The following is a 23641-nucleotide window of genomic DNA, read 5'->3' on the forward strand; positions in this document are numbered from 1 at the left end:
CAGTTCCGAAGGATTCATGGTGAAAAATGCTAGTCATGTACATACAGAGAGAGTTGATGGACTCTAAAAGCAAGTTAATGTATATTTTCTCCCTCTTTTTCTTGCTTTTTTTTGGGGAGGGGGATAGGGAAAGAGGGAAACATGGTTAATGTGGAAATTTGTTTTGCATGACTATACATATTTGTAATAGTTTTTGATTTTCTTGCCTTATCATTGGGTGGCGGAGGGGGAATTTGGAACTGAAAAAATTTTTTCCAGTGCTAATTATCCTCAGATTATGAAGGCCTTCTGAATTCAACTGTAGATGGCTACTTTGACCTGCTTTTGATTATGATGGTATTTTAAAATTATTCTGAATTTAAAAGGGTTCTTTAATTTTTTCCACCCTTGATACAAGCATTGCCATTGGCACAGGCAAATAAGAAAAAGTAGAAAAAGAGGAATGGATAAAAGGGAGAGGAAATGGTGAATAAAGTAGTATGGAGCTACAAACTTCCTCATGTTGTCACACTGTATTATAAATTGCCTTTCTCTGCTATTTGGAACCTTGATAATCAATTATATCTTGCCATTATTTTCATTGTCACATTTACCTTTATCTTTTTCCTGGTTTCAGGAAAATTTCCTATTGTTAAAATTCCTTCTGCTTTTGTTAGTTACTCAGTACTGTGTAAAATCATGGGATATTAAGAGCTGGAATAAACCTTATAAATTTATTCAGTCAATAAACATGTGTTAAAGGCATCTATGTATGAGATTGTGTATCTAGACCAAAGGCCTTTATTTTGTAGAAAACAGATTTAGAACTTGAGGGGTCAAGTAGCTAGTCCAAGGTCATTTAGCTCTTTGCCAGAATTAGAGTCCAACTTCTAATCTAATTCTCTCTCAGCTATGTAACAATGTGGCCCCTGAATGGATAGCCAAGAGCTGAATTTTTATTTGAGGAGGGATATTCTATTTAGGAATGGTTAGCTTTAGGGTTTGTTTTTGAGGTTTTTTTTCCCTTGGCTTTATGAGGTTCTAGGCCTTCTACTGTACTGATTGTTTGAATTGGTTAGATATTGCTTCCCACTTAATTTTTTTCACCCATTATAGCATGACTTAAAAACAAATATAATCCTTATCTATTTCTTGCCCAACCAAAGCATCTAGCTCTTATAAGCTTCAAGCCTCTTGTTCAGAAGTAGTAAATCCAGTGGCATGGAGGATAGGAATTTCCTGTCCACAGTAGAACAAGAGGGGCATGTACAGCTTCTATGGACAGTTCTAATTTTTTAAAATTAATACACCTTTGTTGTTGTTCAGTTATTTAGTCATATCTGACTGTTCATGACCCTGTGAACCATAGCATACTGTCCACGGGGTTTTCTTGGCAAAGACACTGGAGTAATTTGCCATTTCCTTCAGATTAAGGCAAAGAGAGGTTAAGTGACTTGGCCAGGATCACACAGCTGGTAAGTTTCTGAGGCTGGATTTGAACTCAAGTCCTCCTGACTCCAGGGCCGGTGCTGTATCCATTGTGCCACCTAGCTGCCCCAGAAATCTTTACTCTAAAGCAGGCCTGCCAAAACCATAGAGGAAAACATCCCAAAATCCTTTGGTGGGCTGCAAGTAATCCATGGGCCGTAGGTTGTGCAGGCCTATTCTAAAGTTACCCTTATTTGAAAATACACTACTATGCTTCAGGCAGGACAGATATTCTGCCTAAGGAGGCATAATATCAAAATCACAGGACCTTAGTGCTAGAAGGGAAGTCATCTAATCTAACCTGCACTTAGATAACAAAATTAAGATTGCCATTGTGAAAAGTATGATGTAAGAACAGTTGTATGCTGGAGAATTGTAGTTTATCTTGAAACTCATTATAATAACAATAGCTCAGTTAAGTAGAGTGCAATATAAATTGTAAAGTATTATATAATGGTGAACTATTATGTTAAACTCATATTATCTCCTTTACCAATAAGGAAACTAAGACTGAGAGAGATTAAGTTATGAATCTAGTAACTGTAAAGAGCCAGAACTCAGATCCAAGTCTTCTAACCCAAAAATCTAGTGTCCTTTCCACTCATTTTATGGCCTCTCTTACTTATGAAATTGTTCTCCTGATTGGCATATACCCCTCCAAGCATCTTCCCACAGTCTTCTGAAAACACATACCATTCATTTAATTTCCTTACATGCCGACAATGAATTTACAAATTTTCATTTTCAACATCATCTTGAAGAGTTTGATCCAACCTGCTTTGCATGAAATGTAGATCCATCCTATCGGTTAAGCCAGACTCAATTTTCTTAGACTGATTAGGTTAGTATTGGAGGAATTCCTGAAGAAGGGAAATTTCAGCCTGTCCCTTTAGCCCTAAACACTGTGATTGCAACTTTCATTGTTTGGTCATAATGAGTATAAGTTGTATAAATATTTCCTGAGTGAGTTTTTTACCTGTTCATACCTTGAAAAATTACTACATGCAGTGAACAGATGACAAGCTTGATAGTTGAGGTAATCAGCAAGAAAGTTTCACTTGGGAGTAAACATATAATATTCTGTGGCTGGCTGCTAGTGAATTTATTACCAATGAAAAGTGATGGAATGACATTTGGCAAGTTCTGTATTTATGAAACAGCACCTCCTGTATGGGTTTCTCATTTGTTTGCCTGGAGAAATCATGCTTAGGTCAAGATGGTACTTGGTGTCTCTCTGCCCCATTCATTTCTTCATCTTCATAAATTGCCCCTTTACTCTACTACCTCCAAATTGTTAGTGTCTATTGTCATGGTTTAAATGCCATGGTAAATGGAAACTGGATTAAGAACATTTTTAATGTTATAAGTTCATTTTTCAATAGAGATATTATAAATCAGGATAAAAATACATTTTAACCTGACGTGTTGATAACTTCAAAGACTTCTATCTAATTTATTGGTATGATTGGTTCTCAAGCATAATTAAGTTATTTGATCAGAGGTTTTACCACTTAAGCTCTGTATAGTATTAAAACCTAACACTTGTTTGACAACACGGACTTTAGCCGAATAAAACCTACTCTTAATTGCCTGTTAACCAGAATTTGAAAGTGATGTCCTTGGGGTAGAAGGAAAAACACTACTGAAATTCGGAATTCAGAATTTTAAGAAAATATTTTGAACTGTATAATGTCAATTTTCAGGGACCTTAGATATAATCTAATCTAATCTTTTCATAGATAAGGAAACTGAAATCCAGAGAAATAAAGTGTGTTGCCCAGGGTCATAGGGCAAGTTGGTGGCTAGCTAGAAACCAGTGTCTTTGGTACTGAGCCATTCTTTCATTTTCTATCAGAGTCCATTTACTATTGAAGGAGTGTTTACTGTATGAACTTGGTACTTCCATTTTGAATTTGTGGTAATTTAGTTGTCTAAATTAAGCAGTACTTTTTTAGCTGTTCTCTTTCAGACCCAGGTTTTGCTGAATCTTGACTTGGGTAAGGTTGTCAAAAGCTTGAAATGATGCTGCTGCCAATTTAACCCTGTACATGTTAGGATATTTTTGAGTAATCTATATGTGAATCTGAATCTAACATGCTTTTTGCCTAGAATGGACCATTTCTAGTCCCTCATGGTCATAGTACATTGCTGGACTGTATTGGTCAAAAGAGTCCAAAAGATGGGAATTATGTTGCCTTTTACTTGAACATGTTTAATTTTGCCAAAGCAGTTTTAACCAGTAAGAAGTGATAATGTTTTTATGAAGTTTTTTTTCCCCTGACAGCCCTATAGTTCAAGAAATGAAATAGCAAAAGATTAGTAAACTACTTTTGAGATCTTGTATAACAAATGTAGAGGTGCCTTTTATCCATGGAAATGTGAACACTGGATTCAATAAAAGAGGACCTGGGGTCAACTCTGCCACAATGGCTATGTCTTTGAATTGAGCAAATACCTAAACTTTCAGAGCTCAGTTTTTCCTCATTTGTAGAATGATGAGGTTGTATTATATAATCTTGAAGGTCCCATCAGCTATCTAAATCTATGATCTGATAATCCAGGAAATAAATTTTTAATCCTTTACTTAATGGTTACTCTCATCTTCAGAGAGGAATTCCAAAGATGGTTGTTGACTTAAATTTCATATAAGCACTTGATTTGTGTGAAATCCATTGTTTTATCTCAGAGTAGTACTTCATTTTTGATGATGGGTGGAGGGGTTAACTCAGTTTTGTATTGTGAAACTGAAATAATTTTTTTTAAATGGAAAATAAAAGTATATAAAATTGCTTTTCATCTTTGTTGAAATGTATCAGCTCATAGTTACAAGTTGTATTTCTTTCTAGGTTGTGGATTAAAAGAAATCTAATGAATCTGTAATAATATGGAAGAAAATGAAGATGGGTAAGAAATTTGCTCCTATGTGTATTAATTTTTTTTAGAAGTCAGAAAAACTGTCCCCATTTAAGAATATGTGTGTGTACAATGGGGTATGGAAATCTATCTTACCCTACAGGAAAATAAGGGGGGGAGGGGGACAAGAGAGCAGGGGGTTGATAGAGGGGAGGGGATAATCAAAAGCAAACCCTTCTGAGGAGGGACAGGGTCAAAAGAGAGAATAGAATAAATGGGTGTTAGGATAGGATGAAGGGAAATATACTTAATTTTTCACAACATGACTACTATGGAAGTGTTTTGCATGACTACACATCTATAACCTGTATCAAGATGCTTGCCTTTTCAATGAGGGTGGGTGGGGAGGAAGGAAGGGAGAAAATTTGTAACCCAAAGTTTAAAAAATATGTGTTAAAAAGAAAAAGACAGAAAGAGAAGAGAACCTGAGAGGGAGCCTTATGGGACACCCTCACTAAGAAGGCTGGATATGGATGCTGATCCAGGATGCTGGATGAGGAACCCAGCCAGGCAGGAAAATATTGACATGAAAGCCAAGGAAGGTCAGAACCTCTGGGAGGAGGGGATGGTTAACAGTGCCAAAAATTTCAGAAAGGTTAAAAAAAAAAAAGAAGACTAACCATCTTTTGATTTAGCACTTAAGAGATTTTTGTAATATTGGAGTGAGAAATTTCAGTTGTGTTAGCTTTGTGGAGTGACTGGGGGAAAATGTTTTATATGGAGTTGTATGGAATACTTTCTTAGTTTATCTTAACTATGCCAACCCTACACCAAAATAAATGGTTGAGAAGTGAAAAAAAAAAAAGAATATGTGTGTGTCAAAGAGATGGTCTGGGTTGATATAGAAAAAGGATTAGGTATTGGATACCATTCTCCTTTCCTTAGTCTTCTTATACTTCTCACTTTCTTATACTTTTATATATCCTCACCTTTTTATACTTGCCTGCACCAATTTTTAAGTGATAGAAATTAAATTAGTCCACTAAGGGAACATATATAGCCAAGAAGGAGATTTAAGTCAATTCAGCAAGCATTTATTAAACATCTGCTGTTTGTCACGCAGCTTGTTAAGTACTGGGCGTACAAACAAAGGCAAAAATCAGTCCCATGCTTTCAAGAAGCTTACAGTCTTAATGGGGGAAACAGTATGCCACCAACTATGTGCAAACAAGATATATACAGGATAAATTGGAAATTATTTCTCAGGAAAGGCACTAAGATTTAAAAATCCTTTAGGAAAGGCTTCTTGAAGAAGGTTGGATGTTAGCTGATATTTACAGAAAGCCAGGCAGTCTGGGAGGTGGAGATGAGGAAGGAGAAAGTTCCAGGCAAAGGGCACAACCATTGAAAATTCCAGGAATCAGGAGATAGGGTATCTTAGAATTGTCAAGGAGGCCAGTCTCCCTGAATCACAGAGTATGTGGAAGGGAGTAAGGTGTAAGAAGACTGGAAAGGTAAGAAGGGGTCAAGTTATGCGGAGCTTTAAAAGCCAAGTGGAGAACTTTATATCCAATCCTGTAGGTGATAGGGAGCCACTTGGAGTTTAATAAATAGGGGTATGATTTGGTCAGATCTGCACTTTAGGAAAATCAGTTTGAGTAATGAGGTGGACTGGAGTGAGGAAAGACTCCAGGAGAACCAACCAGCAGGTTATAGCAAGAGTCCTGAGAGTAAAGTGATGAAGGCCTGCACCAGAATAGTGGCAGTGTCAGAAGAGAGAATGCAGTGAAGGTAGAATCAGCCAACTGAATTTAGCAACTGATTGGATATGAGGGATGAGAGAGAGTGAGGAGGAGTTGAGGATTACATTTGGGTTGCGAGCCTAGAAGACAGAGAGGATGGTGGTTCTCTAAAAAGTAGTAAGGAAAAGTTAATGAGTTCACTTTTGGGCAGATGTTTAGTTTAAGATGTCTACAGGACATTCAATCCCAGATTTCCAATAGGGAATTGGGGATTCAAAACAGGAGAGATATTAGGGCTAGATAAATAGATCTGAGAATCATCAGTGTAGAGATAATTGAATTCATGGGAGTTGATGAGATCAGCAAGTAAAATAGTATAGAAAGAGAAGACAAGAAGGTCCAGGACAGCCTTGGGGCATACCCACATTCAGCAGGTGTAATCTGGATGAAGATCCAGGAAAAGAACATGAGAAGGAGCAGTCAGACAGGTAGGTAGAGAACCAAGAAAGAGCAGTGACGCAGAAAGCTAGAGAGAAGAGTCAGAGATTGTAGAAAGATCAATAAAGAAGATCCAGAAAGGACCATTAGATTCTGAAATTAAGAGATCATTGGTAACTATGGAGAGAGTAGTTTCAGTTGAATGATAGACTTGGAAGCCAGACTTCAAAGAATTAATAAGACGGAAAAGGAAGTGAAGGCACCTATTGTAGATCACCTTCTCAAAGAGTTTAGCTATGATAGGGAGGAGAGCTATAGGATAGTAGCAAGGATGGACAGACAGATCAAGAGAAAGTTTTTGAGGATGAAGGAGACATGAGTGTGTTTATAGGCAGTAGAGATGCAACCAGGAGACATTGAAGATCAATGAGAGAGTGAGAAGGGGCAATATGCTGGGAAGACAGTGTGGAACAGGATCGCATATGCAGGTAGAGGAGTTTGTTTTGGCAAAGAGAAGGGCCATGTCTTTGTGTGAGACAAGTGAAGGATTAGCAGAAAGCATCTTAATGATGTAAGATGAGGGGGAAGGGAGAAGTTCTCAGCAAATGGTTTCAATTTTTTCAGTGAAATAATGAGGCAAAGTTCTCAGCTGAGAGGGTGGGGGAAGGGAAAGCTATGGGAAAGGAGAAGGAATGAAAAGGCTTGGAAAAGCCACTGTGGAGAGTGGGATAGTGAATCAGTAAGGGAAGTGTAAAAGAGTTGCCCTGCCACAGTGAAGGGCCAGTTGGGATTTTGTAACAATTTTGTAGCAGACCCAGTAAGCATAATTTTGTGACTTTCCCCAGCTTCATTCAATAGTATTTGAGCAAGAGAAAAGGAGGTGGATGTGTGAATAAACCAAGGCTGAATCTTGGCAGAGGAAGATCTGCTGTAATTGGATACAGGGACATGGAACTGGGGAGAGATGAGATAATGTAGAGATGAACTGATTCACCAAAGAGTTAAGATGGGGAGCTTAGCTAGTGCAGGCTTGATGGCCAAAGGATTAGGGAATGCAAGGCACAAGAAGAGGTAGGAATGACTAAAGAGATAATGATCAGATAAAAGAATTTCAAGTTTGCAGGCAAGGAGGTGGAAACGCAGTTGTAGTTGATGACAGGATTCATCATGTGACCATCTCTGTGTTGAGCTGAGGGGAGGTAGAAGAGTACTGGCTATAGGAAATTAGTAAATTGAGGAATTAGGAGGTTAGATTGTTTGAGGAAATATTGATATATATGTTGAAGAAAGAGGATGGGGGTTAGGGAAGAAAGAATGACTGTGAGCCAGGCACTGAACTCTTTGCAGAAGAAAGTGTCCTGGATGTTAGTAGACAACAGCTACCGGAATCTTGATTGAGTAATAATATTAATTGAAAGAACCTCAAAGGAGGAAAGGTTATGAGCATATTGGTAGAAGAGAGTTGGAAGTCTCCTGAAGGAATATAGGAGCAGTTAATGGCAGACATAGAGAATGGTGTTTGAACAGTGGCATCTGAGGAATTCCAAATCACTAGGATGAGGAGAGTATTATGACAGGGTGGAGGTGTTAATTATTGAGAAATTATTTCAGGTAGGTATGAATGTCTAGGCTGAAGTTGTCCAAAAGCATCAAGCAACTATGTGTAGCTGGGAGGAAGGGAAGCAGTAGGTGCCCAAGTAGAGGCAAGGCAACTGTTGTGGAGCTGTATGAAGTGGAGAGGGTGTTTTTAGTGTGAAAGAATTGGCTGCTTAAGTTGGCTAGGAGGCACCTCTCCTTCCTAGGCAGGCACACCCAAGGCAGCTGTATGGAGTTGTGGCTGGTCAGAGAGGGTTGGGTTCAGTTCTTGGAGAGGACTTGAGTCTAGGTAAGGTGGATATAGGTGACTGATGAAGAGCAGAGATTAATCCAGAAGAAAAGAAATGGAGTCTTTGGAATTAGTGGTGTTTTTCCCCTGACTCCCATACTAGAAAGTATTCTATTCTGTAAATCTTGGTCAACTGAGCAAATGTAGAATAGACCAGAAACTAAAGCAAACAATTCCACAGAAAATCCAATGAAAAGTTCCATTTAGGGGTCATAGAATTTAGCACTTAGAGAAGGGTGTCCTTAGAGGAGCATACCTAGTCCAGCCTCCTCATTTTACAGATTCAATTCAGCTCACCAGCAGTTGTGAAACACCAAACTGTGCAAAGGCCTTATGGTAGACAAGGGGAATAGAAAAACAAAAAGGAAACCTCTGAAGGAGTTTGCATTCTACTGGAAAGATACAGTATGTACACATCTAAATAAGATGGAGAGAAAAAAAAAACTTAAAGAGATTAAATACTAAAGTCCTTCAGAGGTTAAGTAACTTGCTCAGAGTCATGTAGGTGGTAAGTGCAAATTATGCTGTTTTACAAGTTTTGTCTTAGAGTATTTATCAAGAATCAAACCAAACCTTAGAGGTTACCCCTACTTTTTCTTGTTATCTTGGATGAAATTTCTCTATCTCCTTGAAGACAGAGACTATTTTGCCAGTCTTTGTAATCCCAGCACTTTGCCCAGTGCCATGCACAATAGTAAGTGCTTAATAAATAAATGCTTGTTGGATGAGTGATCTATTTGTTTTACGTTTTTATACCACCTGCATTTCTCAAGGTAGCCTTCTTTCACTCCCTCCCAGAGAGCCATTTCCTATAATAAAGAATTTTTTAAAAAGATAGCTCATTAAAATTTAACACATAAAAAAGTCTGACATAATATATATTGGGTATGGGACATGTATGTGGGTGTGAGACTCGAATAGTCTCCTACCTCTACAAAGAAGAGGGAGAGGGTGGCTTCGTATATCAATTTTTGGGGGCCAAGCTTGGTCATTATAATTTGAATGCATTTAGTTTTGATTGTTTTCTTGTCATTCTATTCATTTACATTGTTATAGTTCTTGTTATAGTATGTATTATTTTCCTGGTTGTCCTTATTCACTTTGCATCACTCCATGCAAGTCTTCTAGTGTTTTTCTGTATTCATTATTCACCCTTTCTTACAGAACAGTAACATTCCATTATATCCATGTGTACCATAGCTTGTTCAGCCTTTCCCAATTGGTGGATATCTACTTTGTTTCCAGTTCTTGCTACTACAAAAAGTGCTCTTACAAATATTTTGTTGCTCATGGGACATTTACCTTTTTGGGGTATATATGCCAAGTAGTGGCATCTCCAAGTCAAAGGAAATTGATGTTTTAGTTACCTTATTAGCACAGTTCTGTTTTAATTTTCAGAATAGTTTATCTGTAGCTCCATCAGCAATGCATTGGTGTGCCTGTTTTTCCACAGAACCTTCAATATTGACTTTTCCTTTCTTTAGTCATCTTTGATAATTTGCTACATTTGAGGCGATATTTCAGGCTTCCTTTCATTTGCATTTATGTTATTAGTGATTTAGAGCATTCTTTGTTATAGTTTCTAAGTTTGTCATTCTTCTTTTCAAGACTGTTTTTCGTATCCTTTGACCACTTATCTTTTGGGAAGTGGCTGCTGGTCTTAAATATTTCTGTTGAGTTGCTTATGTATCTTGAATATCAGGGCTTTCTCAGAGATATTTGATATAAAATGTTTTTACATTAGCATGATGTTCTTTTTGACTTCAAGCTACATGTCTACTTTTTTTTAGAATGTGTGTGAAAATAGATTTAAGTACTTACAAATCTTATTGTATGTGTCATATTGTGTTTGGAGTATATAGATATGTATGAATACTATTTTCCAGTGTTGTTTTCCCTCCTCTGTAAAATTCACTATTTGTATTTGAGAGGTTGGACTATTTGTAACATGTCCAGTATAGCTGTCTATCTTTCCATTATTTAGTAAGAGATCTTTTGCAATTCTTTCATCTGGTCTTTTAAGGACAGGACTTTTTTGATCTCAAATTGTTCACTTACACAGTGGACATGAAGAAATCTTTGCAACTGAATTGCTGTCTATTTTCTAGGAAGCCTTTTCTGTAGTTTACAAATACTCCTTATGCAGGGACAGCAGTCATTTTCCTACAGTGATTATGGCAGACAAGGCAATGACAGTCTATTTTCTGTGTTGTCCTTTTCAACCCTGGATCACAGGATCATCTTGTGTTTTCTACTTAGGTTATTAATTCAGTGTTTGTTTTATCTATTGTGTCAACTGTGATTTTTTTTTGAAGTGTAGTTAAAAAAAGTCTTCTAATGCTTTGTTAAAAAGGATCTGAATTTAAACCAGAAAGGAAGACTAGAGGTTCTGTAAGAAATAACTCTTTTAAGTTACCTGTTTTTTTTTAAATTATTATTCCATTTGTGGAAAGAAAAGTTTGAGGACATATGACTGCTTAAGTACAGGAAGGACATTGAAAAAGCATTACGATAATTTTGTGTAATTTGTTTTTAATTAACAGAATATGTATGATAAAACATTTGTTGTAGAGATTGTCTATAGTAGCTATGGAATAGAGATTCATGTTCAGAAGAAGTAAAGGGTACATATTTGAAGATTAACATTGCACTGCTATACATAGAAACACACAAATGGAAAGACAAAACTATGTAAGCATTTAAAACTGATTACTAATTGAAGATTGTTTTCTTATTCTGTTGAATAGCATTTGAATGACAATCAGCCAAAGGTTCTTTTAGAACTGAAAGGTAAGGAGAAAGGCGACTACCAAGTGTTATAATTAAAACATCGCTGCTAAGTTATGGTCTAAAATTCAAATGTACATTTACAATCGACATTTGTACAATAACTGGAAACAGTTATAATTCATGGATTTTGTTTTAATGCCTATCTTAGAGTCAGAGAGAAACGTTGCTTTCCCTGCTCTTCAAAGAGCAATTCATTTCCTGTTGAAATGTAGTAAACCACAAAGAGTATAAGCCACCTTTAAAACAAAAACAGGTGCACTAATAAAATATCATGCTTTCCTCTGTGTTTTTAACAGAACTGAATTCAGTATGACTGTATAGGGATAATAGCAACTTCTTTCACATTTTAAACAAACCTTGTTATTTAATTTGGGGAAATCCTCCCAATGTTAATTTGAAAGGTAGAAATCAGTAATTCTTAGCACAAAGTTAGAAAGTTTGAACAAGTGAAAATTAGAGATTGGTTTTAATATGAGGTTCACAGATCAGAATGCATTTTGTTAAGAAATGAAAATTTTGTGGGTTTTAGGCAGCAGTTTTACAATGTTCTATTATAACTAATGTTTTGAGGTAGTTTGATGTGAGGTTCATAGATCTGAAACTTTAAAAAGTTCATTATTAGAAAAAAAGTCATTTCTTTTCATTCCTCCTTCAGTCTGACAAATAGCTAGCTATTCATCCATAGTGAGGAGATGATTTATGTTGAGGAAGCAGAAACAAACATAGGTTTAGTTTATTTTGCTTTTTTTGTATCCTTTGTGCAGAAAAGTAGACTGATAAATGCATTTTGTGAACTGGTAAGTTTGGTTTTTTTGTTTGTTTTTTGACTTCTAAGCATTAAGAAATTTGAATATGGCAAACATTGCAAATATTTATAATGTTAATGGTTAAGCTAGTAATAAAGATATTCTAGTCCAAAGAGATTATATTAAGTGACGCCTGCTGGATATGCAGTAGGAAGCAAAGTAGTTTGTATGCCATAACAATCCAGTACCCTCCAGCAAATGTCCAACAGGGAGCCCCCAGTACATGCCAAAATGTCACAATGTTCTCTCTAATAGAGTGAGTAAACTATGGAATAGCATTGAGTAAACTGTGGATTGCAGTACATTGCCATACCACAAACTCAATTCTTACTAGCCCTGAAGCATCTTCAACTAACACTGTATCCTGAGATGACTGGAATGAATGTTTTGGGATATGGCTAGACCTGAAGAACCTAAAATTGCCCCAGAAAGTACATTTCACATTAAGGCCAGTTGTGGAGTACATAAGCCCTGATTGTCATTTAGTACTCATAGAGATTCTGATGAATTTCAGCAATAGGATGCCTTCAGCCCAGAGCAGAATCCACTTTGATCCTTCCTAACACTGACTTACTGGAAAGTTCCCAAATTAATCAATCAGCCATTGAGGTGAGTCTGGAGTACAATCCAGTCATTGATGATAATCAGTGCATAGACACAAACGGAGGAAATGGAGTGTCATGTGTGAAGAATGATAAAACCACCAGTCTCCTGGAGGAATGCAGAGTATGGATAGGGGGGTAATGCAGAGTATGGGTAGGGGAGTAATATATAACAAGATAGGAAACATAGCTTGGGGCCAGGTTGTAAAGTGCTTTAAAAGCTAAATAGAAGACTTTATATTTTATCCTTTAGGCAATAGGGAACCGTTGACGTTTATTGAGTAGATGACTTGAAAATCAGTTTGAGCTATAGGGAGGGTGGACTGGAATGAGGAGAGACAAAGCAAGAGAGACCAATTGGGTAGATGTTGCAATAGTCCAGGTGAGAGGTGATGAGAACCTTAACTAGCATGATGGCCATATGAATGGAAAGTTTGGAGAAGCGGAGAAATGAATGGTGAGAAATCTAAGCCAACAGCAGAAGCGGCATAAGATAGTCAAGGAGGGCAAGGGTTATAGAAACAGGAGACTAGAGAAAATCAGTGGGGCTGAGGGAAGATGTTTAGGAGGGCAGTGGTCAGATCCAGGACTGAATAAAACAAAGAAGGAAGGACACTAACTTTAATGACTTTTTTCGTAATTCCAAGTTGTTTTTCAGAAGAGTTGGACCAATTCACAGCTGCAGTAGTTGATTAGCATGCCTTCCCATAGTCTCTCCAACACTGTTCTTGCTTTAGTGATTTGATAGATATGAGGTTTAAACCTCAAAATTGCTTTAATTTGCATTTCCCATTAATGATTTTATGTATTTTTTCAATATGGTGTTGCATATCATATATTCTTTATTTGAACAGTGGCAAAGTGTTGGTTATCCTTGTCTGATTTTCAGTCAGATACTTGATCACCCTTTAGGGTAATTCAGCAGGGCATAATTGTGAAATATTCATCAGTTGTCTTTGACATTTTCCTTGTTCTTGAGCCCTGGAATTCCTTAACTATCCTAGTGGCCACCTTTGCTGAGTAATAAGGATTTGATATTATCACCTCCCAGGGATAGTTTCATTTTTGTATGGGACTCTGGAAAATGTAAAGATCCGAGGACTCATATCTTATGGTGAAATTTTAGGTAATGTGATGGGTAGAAAAATTATTTTTAGGCTGGTGTTCTTCCCTCTTCATATTATACTATACAGGCAATCCCCCTTTCTCTTGTTCTACTTAACTCGTAAAACTCACCATGTAACCTAGCCCTCTTTATTTTATTTATAATTAGATATTTTTGTTAATGTTTTTGTGGTTTATTAAATTTTGTTTTGTTTTTAGAGTAGTGCCAGTTTTGTCAAGTGGAAACTTTGCTTTTAAAAACAATTAACGGAAGTTGATTTTGAATTTATTCATATTAGCTTTTTTTTAAGGAAAGAAGCTATATGTGGCATTTTCACTGCCTTGTGACTTACTTCCAAGTACCCTGTAATTTGTTTAATAGACTTTAATGCAGAGAGAGATTACCTAGCTCATTAGTTTGAGTTTGAAAGATAATGACTTTGAAGGTTAACAAATGTGATGATGGTCATCTTAGATTCTTGTTCATAAACAAGAATTCTGTCATATCACTCATTTTTATTCAAGTGAAGATGATTTTAGAATACCATTCAGGAGACATTGGAAATAAGCAAACACAAAACACTCAGAATTAATATCTAAAGCTTTGTTCTAAAGTTATATTTTAGGGAGATATATTTTAATAGAATTTTACTAATAGATGAATGATTTGGCTTTCCTTTCACTAAAAGAAAGAGCTCTGATCTCTATGTGTTGGTCTTTCTGATCAATAAATAATTATTTTTTATCTTTTGAAATGCAGTGCATAACCCCCTTGGCATGGAGTCTATGAAATAAACTAAAACTTCCTATTAATAATAAACTAATAAATAATAAACTAAACTTCTTATTAATGAACTAGGCTTGAGAGGTAGTAAAGCCTAGATATTAGGTTGGTGGCAGTGAAACTAGAGAATGCTTAATTAAGGTCAAGAGATCATTAAATATTTCCAAGGAGGAATTGGCAGGATTTATTAGTTTGGAGTCAAGAGAGTATGGTGGAATTTCTCAGGTGTATTCATTCCTGCTTGCCCTCTTCCTATTCCACTCTGGGCCTGGTTTGTTGGACATCTGGCGAGATCATTGGCCTCTGCAAGATGTCTGTATTCAGAGAGTGCTCCTCGACTGGCAGCTAGTCAGACATGTCCTGATATGGGCAATACACATTCTTTTAAAAGCAAATGTTTTGGGGCAGCTAGGTGGCACAGTAGATAGAGCTCTGGCCTTGGAGTCAGGAGGACCCAAGTTCAAATCCAGTCTCAGACACACATGACACTTACTAGCTGTGTGACCCTGGGCAAGTCACTTTACCCCAATTGCATAGCAAAAATAAAAATATAAAAAAAAAGCAAATATTTTATTGATAGCTCTTTCTCTTACATTGCTGTCACTTCAAAGTGGTAGCTATCTCATGTCACTCTTTTCCATAACAAAAAAAAAGTACATAGTTAAGCCAAATAAACCAAAACATTGGCCATATTTGACAGTATTAGCCCACTGCCTTGATCCAAGTTCTGAAACCTTTCAGTTTTATTTTCCTTCAAATTCTTGTGCTCACTATGTAAATTGTTTTCCTGATTCTTCTCATTTTATTCTGTATCACCTCACATAGGTCTTCCCAGTTTTCTTTGAATTACTCATTTCCACAGTTTTTTTTCTTTTTAAAAAACTTATATTGATATCTTCTGTTTTTACATTACCTTCTTCCCCCAACATGTCTCTCCTCCTACCTTCTCCATCAGAGAGCCACTCCTTTTAATAAAGAATAAAAAAGAAAGAAAAAAGGGAAGGTCATCAAAATCATATATACAATGTTTCTCACACACACATACACACATAAATTATATATATATATATTTATATATATCTCCTTTCTCAGAAAAAAAAGAGGAGGTGCATTCTCTTACCTTCATCAAAGCCAAATTTGGTCATTATAATTACACAGTGTTTAAGTTCAGTTTGTTAAATGTTCCTTCTATTTACATTGTTGCTGTTTTTGTCTATATCGTTTTCTTGGTTCTACTTACTTCACTTTGATTCATTCAAATTCATTCAGTTTACCAGTGAAACTTGACTGAATTGACTCAGAATGAAGTGATCAGAATCAGGAAAATGATTTATATTATAACAACAGCATTATAAAAGCAAACAACTTTGAAGAACTTTAAAACTCTGATCAACCATGATACTAGAGGACTGATAATAAAGAATGCTACCCCCCCTGTTGTTAGAGAGCTGATGGACACAGGTACAGAATGAAACCTCTATTTTGGGACACTGGCATGTGGGGAATTTCATTTCAGTGTTTTTTATCTTTTTTTTTTTTTTTGCTTTTTTTGGTGAGGCAGTTGGGGTTGTGACCTGCCTAGGGTCACACAGCTAGTGTCAAGTGTCTGAGGTCACATTTGAACTCAGGTCCTCCTGGCTCCAAGACCAGAGCTCTATGCACTGCGCCACCTAGCTGCCCCCCAGTATTTTTTATCTTAATAATTTGTTATAGTACAGTAATGTTTTTATATCATAACTTGTTTAGTTTATTCCCCAGGCAGCGGGCACCTGCCTTGTTTTGGTTTTGTTTGTTTTTTTGCTACCACACAAGTGCTGCAATAAGTAATTTTGTGTATATTAGAACTTTACTTTTGTCACTGACATCCTTGGAGTATGTATTGGTATTGGTATCACTTAGTCTTAGGTTATAGATAATTTAGTGATCTTTCTCCTAAGGTTCCGTTTTTTTTTTTTTCAGAATTGTTTGACTGATTCACAATTCTACTAATAATGCATTAGGGTACCTGTCTTCCTGAAGTGCTTCTGACATATTTGCTATTTCCATCCTTTGTTATCTTTGTTGGCCACAGTGGGTGTAGGGTAAAACCTCAGGGTCGTCTTAATTTGCAATACTCTGTATGGTGGTTTGGAGTTTTCATTCACATATGGTTGTTGACAGTTTGTATTTATTCTTTTGAAAACTACTTGTTCATATCCTTTAACTACTTTTTCATTAAGGGATGAATTTTATTCTTAATTATTTGCATTAATTTTCTGTGAAGGGTTATAGAGTTAGGACTAAAAGGGACCTCAGACACAGTCTAGCTCTACCCCTTCATTTAACACATGAAAGGACTGAGGCTTTGAGAGGTGAAGTGACTTGCCCAAATTCACATAAGTAGTAAATGACAAAGACAGGATTTGAACACGTCCGCTGGTGGAAAGCACCACCTCCTGCATGGGACCTTGCTGCAGTATTCTACAATATTGACCACTCTCTTCTCAATAAATTGTGCTCTGTGGGTTTTCATGATTTTTTTATCTCCTGGTTCCCTTCCTACCTGTTCAGCTGTTCATTCTGTTTTTTGCTGGATCATCTTCCCAGTGTCTTGCTATAGGTATCCTGGTAAGACTGCCCTAGGCTCGCTTCTCTTTCTACATTTTTTCTCTAGGTGATCTAATCAACTTAAATGGATTCAGTTATCATCTTTATGCTGATGACACCCACATCTATATATCTAGTATTGTCTTTTGAACTTCAGTCTCACAGTTCCAACTTGTCTACTATGCATCTGGATTGATATTTTCTTTTTATTACCTTTGTCTCCTTAGGCAAATCACTTCACCTATCTAGTTTCCCATCTCTGAAATGAGAGGATTGAACTAGATATTGGCATGACAAAGGACTAAAGTTCCTTCTTGCTTTAGATTTTATGATCAAATGTCTTATAAGAATCTTAAACTCGGGGCAACTAGATGGCGCAGTGGATAGAGCACCGGCCCTGAAGTCAGGAGGACCTGAGTTCAAATCCGGCCTCAGACCAAACACTTGACACTTCCTAGCTGTGTGACCCTGGGCAAGTCACTTAACCCCAATTGCATTGCCAAAAAAAAAAAAAAGAATCTTAAACTCAAGGGACAGCTAGGTGGCTCAGTGGATAGAGCACTGGCCCTGGAGTCAGGACAACCTGAGTTCAAATACGGTCTCAGACCAGACACTTGACACTAGCTGTGTGACCCTGAGCAAGTCACTTAACCCCAATTGCATTGCCAAAAAAAAAAAAAGAATCTTAAACTCAAAAGTGAACAGAACCAGGAAAACAGTGTACATAGTAACAGTAACATTGTATAGTGATCAGCTGTGAATGACTTAGCTATTCTCAGGAATACAGTGATCTAAGACAATTCAGAAGGACTTATGATGAAAAATGCTATCCATCTTCAGAGAAAGAAATGTTGGAATCTAAATGCAGATGAAATCATATTTTTTAAAAAAAATTTATTTTTCTTGGTTTTCTTTTGGTCTGAGTTTTTTTTTTTCACAACATGACTAATATGGAAATATGTTTTTACTGCACATGTAAAAGCTATATCAAATTGCTTACCTTCTCAGTGAGAGGGGGAAGGATAGGAAGGGAGAAAGAGAATTTAAAATTCAAAATTTTAAATAATGAATGTTAAAAATTGTTTTTAGATGTAATTAGGGAAAAGTAAAACATTAAATTTTCAAAAATCTCCAACTCAGAATGACTAAAATAGAACTTGTTTATCTTCTCTATTGAGCCTGTTTGTATCCCAGACTTTCCTGTTTTTGTTGAGGTTATCACTATCCTTCCACTTATCCAAGTTCATAGTTGGAGTTAAACTTTACTCTTCCCTCCTTTTCTCCTACTATCCAGACGTTCTTCAAAATCACATCCATTCTACCTCTTTATCTCTTCCATCTGTGCCTTTTTCTCCATTCACAGGATCATTTTCCTAGTTCAGGCTTTCATCATCTCTCATCCGGACTATTATAATATAGCCTCTTCATTATTTTCCTTGTTGCTAGATTTTTCCCCTCTCCATTCCATCTTCCATGAAAACTGATATTCCAGAAACATAGGTTTGACCATGTTATTCCTTTGCTCAATTAATTTCAATGGCTTCTTGTTGCCTGTTGTATAAAACACAAACTCCTTATCCATCTGACATCCACCTACCATTTTTTTTTCAAGTATTGATGCTTGATGGTATATTTTTATATAGAATATATAGTTTTATGAAAATATTGTTATTTTTAATGAGAATATCATTTCTCAATAACAGCCTTCCATAGATCCCATGTTACAGAGAATGTGTTAAGCCAAAGAAAGTGAAACATTAACCATGTCTGACAATAAATGGAGCATTCCACATCTGCAGTCACCACTTCTTTATAGAAAGTAGAAAAATATTTCATCATCAGATCAGTACTGGTCCTTTCATTAATCTGAATTCTGATGTCTATTATTTTCTTTTTCATTATCATAGACATTGTGTATATGGTTCTCTTGATTCTATTTATTTCACTATGTAGCAGTTTATAAAAATCTTCCCATGTTTCTCTGAATTCGTCATATTCTTACTCTACAGTAATATTCCATTATATTAGTATGCCACAGTTCATTCAGCCATTTCACAATCAGTGGGCTTCCATTTTGATTCCAGTTTTTGTAATCACAAAAAATGCTGCTACAAAAATTTTTATATTTATGAGATTGTTCTTTCTGTTTTTATTTCCTTGGAATATCTACGCCCAGTAGTGATAATACTGGGTCAGAGGATATAGATGTTTTAGTAGATTGGCCCAGCCATTTTGAGAAACAATTTTAATTGTATGAGAAAAATAATAGTGTACCCTTTGATCTAGAGATGCCAGTGTTGGGCATATGCTGCAAAGAGGACAAAGGCATGATGAAAGACCCTATAGATACCAAAATAACCATAGCAGCACTTTTTGTGGTAGCAAAAGATTAGAAACAAAGTAGGTGCCCATTGTTTGAAGAATGTCTCACTTTTGTATTTGCATCCCCAGCATCTACTGTCATGCCTGGGGCAAATAGTAGGCCCTTAATAATGCTTGTTGTTTAATTAAATGGCTGAACATATTGGGGAGAGAGAGAGAGAGAGAGAGAGAGAAAGAGAGAGAGAGAGAGAGAGAGAGAGAGAGAGAGAGAGAGAGAGAGAGTGAGAGTGAGAGCGTATGTGTAAAATGCAGTGGTGTTTTGACTACAGTAGGAATGTGGTCAAGGGATTCAAACAGGCAATCTCCAAAAGAAGAAATGCAGGCAGCAATTATATGAAAGGATAGACCAAATCACTAATAAGAGGCAAATTAAGACAACTCTGAATTTTCATCTGATACCCATCAAGTTGGCAAAGATAACAAAGACCAAAATGACAAAATGTTGGAAGAATTGTGAGAAGACAAGCCCACTGTTGATATATCTATGAATTAGTCCTACCATTCTGAAAAACAATTTGGAGTTATACTTAAGTCACTAAGTATGTGCCCCCTAGCCCAGCAATGCCACTATTTGGTATATACCCTAAGAAGGCCAGAAACATCCCATATATGTAAATATATTTATAGTCAAACTTTTTGTAATAACAAAGAACTAAAAAGAAAGCAGGGTCCCACCAGATGAAGAATGGCTAAACATAAATTATGATAATGAATGAATTAGAATATTGTTTCACAGAAAAAAGTGACAAATATGAAGAATTGAGAAAAAATTGGGATGATTTCTTTGGATAGTGTAGCATGGTATATAGTGGATCAGAGCACTAGACTTGGATCAAAGGAGATCTAGGTTCAAGTTCTGCCTTGGACATTTAATAACTTTGTGACTCTAGACAAGTCCTTTCATTTCTGTAGGCCTCAGTCTCATTTGTGAAATGAAGGTGTTAGAGTTGATGTTCTCTATGTAGTGTCCCTCCAAGCTCAAAATCTATGATCCTATGAACCTATGAAGAAGAAAATGAGCAGAACCAGGAGAAAATTTGCCTAAGTGTAATAATATAAAGGAAAATAACATTGCAAGATTTCAAAGCTCTGATTAATGCAGTGTCCAGTTGTAATTCCAGAAAACTGATGGTTAACCATACCTCCTACCTCTTGGCAGATCAGTGATAGATTGTATTTTTAGAAGGAGGCATACGTTTTCAGGTGTGACCATTGTGTTTATGTTTTGCTTTACTGTGCTTATTTTTTATAAAGGAGTATTCATTGGTTGTGTGGATGAGTATCCATTGGGAAATGACAATGAGGTTAAAAAAATGAGAGAAAACATCAATAGCCTGTTTTAAAAAATTGTCTTAGGGACAACTAGGTGGTGCAGTGGATAGAGGACCGGACCTGAAGTCGGGAGGACCTGTGTTCAAATCCGACCTCAGACCGAACACTTGACATTTACTAGCTGTGTGACTCTGGGCAAGTCACTTAACCTCAATTGCCTAAAAAAAAAAAATTGTGTTGTAAGGAATAATAAAATCAAGACATTTTGAGAAACTTGAAAAGATTTGTATGGACTAATGCAGAGGGAAAAAAAAAGGCCGAATTGAAAGAATAGTATATACAGTTGTTACTACAACAATGTAAATAAAAGGATCACTAATAGGAAGTAGAACATTCCAAGAGAACAAGTGACAGACTCTCTCCTTTTTCGTGGTAGAGAGGAAGGGGGCCTATGAGGGCAAAATGTTATATGCTATGTAATTTTTTAAAAAAAAACAACATTTTTCCTGGTTAAAAGATAAGTCTAATTTGAAAGGAGAGAGTATATTTCCAGAGATGACACTGTTAAAAGCAAAAGACAATAATTTTTTTAAAGAGTGTGTTAATATGCTAGCCATCCTACAGCTTCTATTAACAGACAGCCTACCTTTCTAGACTTAGTTTACATTATTCTCCTTCATTCCAGTCCAACAGGTCCATTTGAATTTAGCATTCCATCTCCTACTTTCAGTCTTTTGCCCAGGCTATCCACCTTGCCTTCTTCCCTATCTTAGAATCCCTAACTTTGTTCAAGGTTCAATTGAGGTTCCCCCCTTCTATGCTGAGTCTTTCCTGATATCCCCATAGTTATTAATTCTTTACCTCTTCAAATTATCTTGTATTTACTTGATTCTTTATGTGTCCTGACTCCATTGCACACAGGTGTGGTAAAGTTAGAAAAAGGTAATAGGATAATATTGACAAGTTCTCAAAAGGTGTTATTTTTTAAAACTCATTTATAACCAGTAATAAATCAGTTCCCAAGTTCTAAATTTTAAAAGCAAGTCCTCAATTTTACATGTTCAAGAAGTTGGAATTGATTATGTTAACCAAATTCCCAAGTGGATGCTTTATAAACCAAAATGCCAATACCAAGAAATAAAACTTCCAGACAAGCTAGATTTGGGAAGAATGGGAAAGTCTACCTAGGAAACCAAATCACAGAACCTAATATCAGTGCAGAGGGAGAGGGGAGAAGCTTATGGGATATGGCATACAGGCTGTGATAGGAGCCTAAATAGTGGTGATGCCTTCTTAGTGACTAGGATACTGTTATTTATTAGATAATATTTCCTAATTCCCCCCTTTTCAGTATCAGAAGACCTAGATTTAAGCTGAAAAGGAACCAGTAACACTACTCAGATATCAACAGCTTTTTATGTTGTCAAAATCTGTGGATGGCACTAAAAGAATTTTGCAAAAGCCAATTAATTCTGAAAGCAATAAACCCTTTAATTTGGAATGTTTAAGGGAATATCCGAAAGGAAGATCTCATGCTTTAATTGGAGACACTCAAGAGGATAACAGGGACAACAAGGGAGAGGTAATAATAGGATATCCTACTGGGCCCTGCACCCTGGGACCAGGACTGACACCTCCCAACTAATAACACAGGCCACCTACTTTCCTCACATTAAGGCTAGGACTAACACTTCCAAAACAGGAGTGGGAATCAGCAAGGATATAGCCAGGGGGCCTCAGGCATGATGGTTTCCATGGCTATAAGAGAAGAGTCCAAGATAGTTTTGGACACTTCAGTCCATCCTTTAGGGCAGCTTCTGAATCAATTACTCAAGTGTCTTACAGGGAAGAGGATGGGTCGTGTTTAGGTAGAATTGATTGGTTTCCCATTCCTGAGGTCACAGGCAGTGAGACACCAATCAGCTGGAAGATTGGAAGTTTCCTGATGTGCAGGTTTCAGAGTAGGGTCAAAGCATAAAGGACAGGTGTGGGACCAGGTAGGAGGAGGAGGCATGACTAAGGAATACACATTTTCTGTTGGGCAGAGTTTGGTGGTTTTTTGTTAAGATGGAATATATGTTATTGCTTTGAATCATAAATTTAGAGCTAAAGGGGACCTAAAAGTCATCTAATCCAACCCCTTAATGTTATAGGTGAGGAAACTCAGACCCAAAGAAATTAAATGACTTTCTCAAGATAATAGTGTAGCTAGTAAGTTGCAGAATAGGGATTAATAACTTAATTCCTTAGGTCCAAATCTAGTAGTCTTTCTACTGTATCATGCCACATCTCTTCTTCTGAAGGGCAGAAAGTTAATAGTTGCCAAGATTAATACTTTAAATAACATTTTATGTTACCATCTTTCTGATGAGAATTTAGGAGACATTTGTTGAAAATTTAGGAAACATACTAGCCTCATCGCAACAAATTTAGGATTATCCTTTTGGATTTTGAGTTCCATGAGGTCATAGATTTTTCTTATCTCAGTGTTAAACTTTGCATTTTCTTGGTTATTATTATAATACTTTGCATATAGTAGATGTTTCATTAATGTTTACTGAATTTGAGTTTTTAACTTAAATGTTTTAGGTGAGATTTCGCTAAAAGATTAGGTTTGCAGTTCTCCAGCCTTTAGATTATATGATTTCCACAAATGACTGATCTCATATATTTTGTTTAGGAAGAGGGGAGGAAAGGGACTGAGGTATTCCTAATTGTTTGATTTTTCTCCAGCGCAGTTGATGAAATTACAAAAGATAAGGGGCAAATAACAGAGAAAGGTACCAGTCAAGCTTGATGGAATTAATAGTAGTGGGAGGCTAGCCATTTACTGGCCAAAGGATCAGCCAGTAGTACCTGGTGGCCCTTTAAGTCAAGGTAGAAGATAGCTCTGAGGAATGTGAACTCTAGAAATCAAGAAGACAGCCAAT

General features: G+C 36.5%; 1 protein-coding gene across 4 annotated transcripts in view; it reads left to right on the forward strand.

Moving 5' to 3' along the window:
• The window catches only part of MED20 (mediator complex subunit 20), a 132088-nt gene that overhangs the window by 56659 nt on the left and 51788 nt on the right, over nt 1-23641 (forward strand). For 3 of the 4 annotated variants that reach the window (XM_078155369.1, XM_078155368.1, XM_078155367.1), the window contains exon 4: nt 4314-4371. In XM_078155369.1, coding sequence (XP_078011495.1) covers nt 4314-4325 — 12 coding nt within the window. In that variant the 3' untranslated portion in view covers nt 4326-4371. Of the gene's footprint in view, nt 1-4313; nt 4372-11132; nt 11176-23641 lie in introns of all 4 variants that reach the window. The other variant, XR_013487023.1, reaches the window with a different exon arrangement.

Source organism: Phascolarctos cinereus, unplaced genomic scaffold, assembly GCF_003287225.1.
Source record: "Phascolarctos cinereus isolate Bilbo 61053 unplaced genomic scaffold, phaCin_HiC Scaffold_5;HRSCAF=322, whole genome shotgun sequence".
Lineage (NCBI taxonomy): Eukaryota > Metazoa > Chordata > Mammalia > Diprotodontia > Phascolarctidae > Phascolarctos > Phascolarctos cinereus.